Consider the following 5,482-nt stretch of genomic DNA (forward strand, 5'->3'; position numbering starts at 1 on the left):
TTTTTTTCCTATTTTTATCTTTTGTTGCCTTTTTATAACATGTCTAATTGATACAATGAACTTTACTTAAACTTGTCTCCCTAAAATACATGTTCATCATATTCCAATTGTACATTTAATAAAAATAGGATACATTTGAATATACACTATAACCTTAGTTAATGTACTATAACCTTAGTTAGTTTTGAAATTAGAAGTACATCGATAAAAAGTGGAGTTTAAGCTTATTTTGATGGGGCTGGTGTATAATATTTTAATGTAAATTAAGCATATATTATATATAATTTTTTTTTATGTATATATCATGAAAAATTAAGTTTAGCTTATTTTGATGGGGCTGATGCATAATATTTTAATGTCAATTAAGTATATATTATATATCATTTTTTTTTATGTATATATCATGAAAAAATTAAGTTTTATGGTTAAAACATTTATTTGGCCTTATATATACTTTCTTTAGCATTCAAAAATACAATTTAAACAATGAAAAATAACACATTGTATTTTGCACTCTAAAAGAAATTGTATGTGAAAATTTTTGATCCCTCTCGGCTCTTATTAGATCCATACTTTGTGATAATTATATTGAATTTGGAAATCTTTATAAATATTATTGAAACACAAATTCAAATTATGATTTTTTTTAATTTTTTTTATAACTTACTCCACATTTTTTATATTATATTTGACATTTTTTAAAATAAAATTATATATATATATATATATATATATATATATATATAATAGTAAAATTATAATTAAAAAAATATTATTTTTTTAAAAGTACTTTTATATAAACTTACTTAAAAACTGATATTTTATTATTATTTAACATCATGCCGTTTCGGCTTTCATTAGAAGCATTTTTATAACAATAAGAGACTTGTGATAGAATCTTTCTTAATATTCTAAAATTGATTCTTTTTTTTAATTAAAAATAATAAGAATGGGAATAAACTTTTTTAATCATTAAATATAATTAGAATCATTTTAGCTTTATGAATTTACCGATATTAAATATTAGCATTAATCTGTATATGTACTCTTAAGTAATGATTCTATTTATATATTAAGTATAATAATTTATCAATCAGATAAACATTAAGCTGTGGAAGTTGAATAATAATAATAATAGAGTCAAGAAGACTAAAAATTAAAATGTTAATTTTTTTATTAAAATATATATAAATAAATAAAAATAGTATACATCAAATTTTATATTAAAATTCGATGTACACGTACATGAATTTTATATCAAAATTCCTCGTATTGAGACATGAATTATATATGGAATATCAATGTATACATTGAAAAAGAATGGACCAATTCAAATTCCCATGTGACATTTGTGTAAATCCTTGATAAACAAGCGTCCCGAAGGCGCGTTCCCACTTTGTTCTCCAATTTCTATCATTTTAATATTCGGTTTTGTTAGGTGAAGAAAATCGCATACCGTTTTAGGTTTTCATGTAGAGTTCTATTTTCTCACGGCAATAAACAATAATTTTAATTACTTAAAATATCGGAAGATTTATCCATTTTTTCACAATTCCCTGGTATATCAAATTTATCCTTAGATATACCGCTCAGGGATTCTCGTGTGTTTGGCAGTAATAGGATATAAAAAGAATTTATCGATTTTTTTATTATTGTGGGGGATATGAGACTCCCTAGATATACCGTTCAGGGAATCTTGTGTGTTTAGTAGGGATATAACAAGACACCCTCGTGTTTTAAATTCCATTTTTGGTTGGGAAAAAGACAAAATAGAGGGACTAAAATTATTATCTTTGAAATTGAAGTTATAACATCTAGACAGCTACATAACCCTAGTATTAAGTCTTTGCATGATCCCAAGATTCGTAGGATGCGTAGGCGACACGCCTTTCAATAAAAATTCGAATAAAGTTCAAAGAACAAGTGGAACCCGTCATTTTACATTAATAAATATTACTTTTTATTACCATTGTGAATATCACTCCAAGGACGCAGCCATCTTAACGATCGTTGACTCTTTTGCCTAACGGCGTTAGTTTGCGTTTCGAATATCTGATTTCAATGGTTAGACAGTGGATGGAAGGAAGCGGGGTCAGGCTGACGGAGCGGCCTAGTGATTATACGCCGCTCGCGGCGCATCAGCCGGAGCGGGACCGCGGCTCCGTCAGTTTTCCGTACGGGAGTTGTATCCATTTCGCAAAAGGCGACCCCCTGTTCATCTTATAAGGACCGGCCCTATCATATACAGCTCCAGAAACCTCGCGTTTCGAACCTCGTTCGCTGATCTGGAATCCTTGTGCACGGTTTAGTTACGGAACGGTTTCTGTATTGTGCAATAGAGCTGAATTGAGAAAAAAAAAGATCCTGAACGGGTCAGCAATTTGAGATAAGTATCGTAGTTCCGAATTCCGATGCTGTGTGGTAAGCGGCGCCAAAGGTTTTCTTCAATGACTTTAAAGCTTTTCACCGTACAAGGCGTAACGTACCAGCGTTCGTACAGATGTACAGTACTCATGTAGGGTCCGGAGGTTGATATATTGTAATTCTCGACTCACTAGATTTATATGTGTGCATATGGAGTAACGGCAACCTCTGTTCTCTCGGTTTGGGCGAGAAATCAAAATATTTGGTTCAATTGTGGAGAAATCGGTTCAAGATCGCTTGAAATCGGTTCTTCACGCTGTATTTCGTCGAATTCCTGTTCATCGTACTCATGTCTGGCCCCAGGATTTATATATTTTAATTCTCAATTCACTGGAATTATCTGTGCAGATGGAGTAACTTGCAACCTCTGTTGTCCAGATTTGGGCGAGAAATCGAAATTTCTTGTTCATTTATCTACAATTCGGTTCAAGATCGCTTGAAATCGGTTCCTTACTCCGTATTTTGCCGAATTTCGTTTTCTAAATCGAGTATTTGTGTTTGAAGTCGACAAAATGACTGCCACGGTCCAGATGCTGCAGGTACCTTCTCAAGGTCTTGGCGCTCGACCTGATCATTCCTTGCTGGAGCACTCTCGCCAAGCTCTGGGGCGGATCGAATCAGAGTTATGCCAGAAATTGACGGCAATCAACTCTCTTTCGGTTCCACCGGGCATGGATGATGTTCAGTGGCAGTCTACGAGGGTATGTTACGCTTATTTTATGAATAGAGATAGTAGAAAGTTTGAAATACGATTAAATGTCTTGTCTAAACTGAAATTTTATGTGAGTGCAGGCAGCCATGGAGGCTCATGTCAAGAAAGAGGCCGAAAGGGAAAAGCTTCCCTACAAAGCCGTCACACAGCTCTCAGAAGTTTATCAAATCTATGACACTCTCTTGATCGATGAAAAAACCCTACCCGCGTTGTCCAAGGAAAACGCTTTAATACTCTCTGATGACCAGCAATCCCCGATTGAAGAAGCCAAAAAGAAAATTGAAGCGTTGTCGCAACTAGCCTCTCAGAAAAACGCCTTCCTGAAGCTGGATCTTAGCGGACTTCTCCTCGACAGAGTCCCGGATACACTACAGAATCTATCATCTACGCTTGTCAAGCTCGACCTTTCTAATAATTACTTAGAGGTATGATGTTTTCAAGAATGTTCTTTATTTGTATTCCAGGGACGAATCTTTCTGCAGAGATTGATGAAGATTTAATTGTCTACTGCAGAGCTTGCCTGAATCTGTGACGAGGCTGGTGAATCTTACTCATCTGGACCTTCATTCAAATCAGCTTAAAGTGCTGTCGGATTCTGTTGGGAATCTTGTGAAGCTTAAGGTCCTAAATGTTTCCGGGAATTTTCTTGATGTGCTTCCTGCTAGAATTGAAAATTGCCGGTAGGTTATTCAAAGAAGTACATAATTTTCTTTTTTGGTTTTCGTTATAGCCAAACCCTGCCTTCCATTATTCCTGATCGCTGACTGATATTAACTTTAAAATTCAGTGCTCTGGAAGAGATAATAGCCGATTTCAACCAACTCACGCGGTTGCCTGAGTCGTTGGGATTCGAACTGCTGAACATCCGGAAGCTCTCTGTTAGCTCTAACAAGCTCACGCATCTTCCATATTCTACTTCCCACATGATGTCTCTCCGGTTTCTGGATGTCCACATGAACAGGCTTGGAGGTCTGCCAGAAGATCTGGAGAACCTGATTAATCTGGAATACCTGGATATCAGCAGCAATTTTAACTATCTTGTGGCTCTGCCAGAATCCATAGGCGGTCTCACGTCTCTCATCGAGTTAAATATCAGTTACAATCAGATAACTGCGTTGCCGAATTCTATTGGGCGCCTGGAAAAGTTACAGCATCTGAAGGTGGAAGGGAATCCTCTGGTTATACCACCTCCCAAAGTGGTAGATCACAGTGTGAACGCCATTAAAGAATACATGGCAAACCGGCTGAATACCCCCGCTGCGGAGAACAAACGCGGAACGAAGAAGGGGCATCAATCGTGGCTGCGGAAAATGATATCTGGCAAATGGATGAAATTTGGAACGCCAAGCTCCGATGTTGGAAGAGCTTTGTCGTGGCAAGAATACCGACCTGGGACTGGCCAAGACGACGGTACCTTTTCTTCGATTTCCACACCTCACCGGCGTTCGTTTCTCTCTCCTCTTAGCATATTCTCCCCACGACATTCATCGTCGCCTCTGCGCGCCTTTGCAACACCTCGCCGTACTCCGCACCACGTTTACTCGCCGCACCATTTATGATGACAGTACAGAAATTGAATTCGTTCGTTTTCATATCCAATGGGGAAGCTTGCGGTGCTGTGTGTTATCTTTACTTCAGGAGCTTACCATTTCTGTAAATATATTAATAAGCATATCGTTAAAGATAGGTTTATTTTTAATCCTTTTACACTATCGCCGGAGAGTGGTTTGGAGACATACCCCGGTAAAGTGGTAAAGTGGATTTGCATTAGGGTTATTTTCAATCTTTTTACACTTCCGCCGGAGAGTGGTTTGGGGACATACCCCGGTAAAGCGGATATGCATTGGCTAGAGAGTTAATCAAGTCAACTGACTGTCCGTTGGACCACAAAGTAGTATTTAAAGGTCTGACATTGATTAATTTTATCCTAATGCTGTGAAAGTTATCATGGACCATTGAAAGGTTTAGTCCTTTCTGTTATTTGTTTAGGTATATAATGTTTATATGTAATCATTATGAATTAGTTTTGTATTCACTTTTTGTTTAGTCAAATGCATTTTAAGTTTAAGTTTAATAAGACGCATTTTAAATTTTATTTTTATCTTCATGCTGTTAAAGTTATGATGGTCCACTGAAAAGTTTAATCTTTTTGCTATAATGTTTTGGTATATAATATGTATGTAATGATTATGAATTGGTTTTGCATTAACTTTTTGTTTACTCGAATGTAATTTGCATTCGGCATAGGGTTAATTTTTTGTAAAACACATTTTAAATTAATTATAAAGTATGATATTGAAACATATGCTTTTTTTTCCGAAAAAAGTAGTGGAGCCATAGACAAGA

At 35.7% G+C, this 5,482-nt stretch overlaps 1 protein-coding gene across 1 annotated transcript; it reads left to right on the top strand.

Annotated features, from left to right (window-relative positions):
* The first annotated feature begins 2,229 nt into the window (after positions 1-2,229).
* LOC149241292 (uncharacterized) lies at positions 2,230-5,102 on the top strand. The gene is made up of 4 exons (XM_089373925.1): positions 2,230-3,125; positions 3,217-3,561; positions 3,650-3,816; positions 3,924-5,102. Exons 1-4 carry the CDS (start codon positions 2,937-2,939, stop codon positions 4,693-4,695), a joined length of 1,473 nt encoding a protein of 490 aa, XP_089230051.1. The 5' UTR covers positions 2,230-2,936; the 3' UTR covers positions 4,696-5,102.
* Positions 5,103-5,482: the final 380 nt, after the last annotated feature.

This window comes from Pinus tabuliformis, chromosome 8, assembly GCF_031772625.1.
Source record: "Pinus tabuliformis cultivar Carrire ecotype Pingquan chromosome 8, CPIR1, whole genome shotgun sequence".
NCBI classification, from domain to species: domain Eukaryota; kingdom Viridiplantae; phylum Streptophyta; class Pinopsida; order Pinales; family Pinaceae; genus Pinus; species Pinus tabuliformis.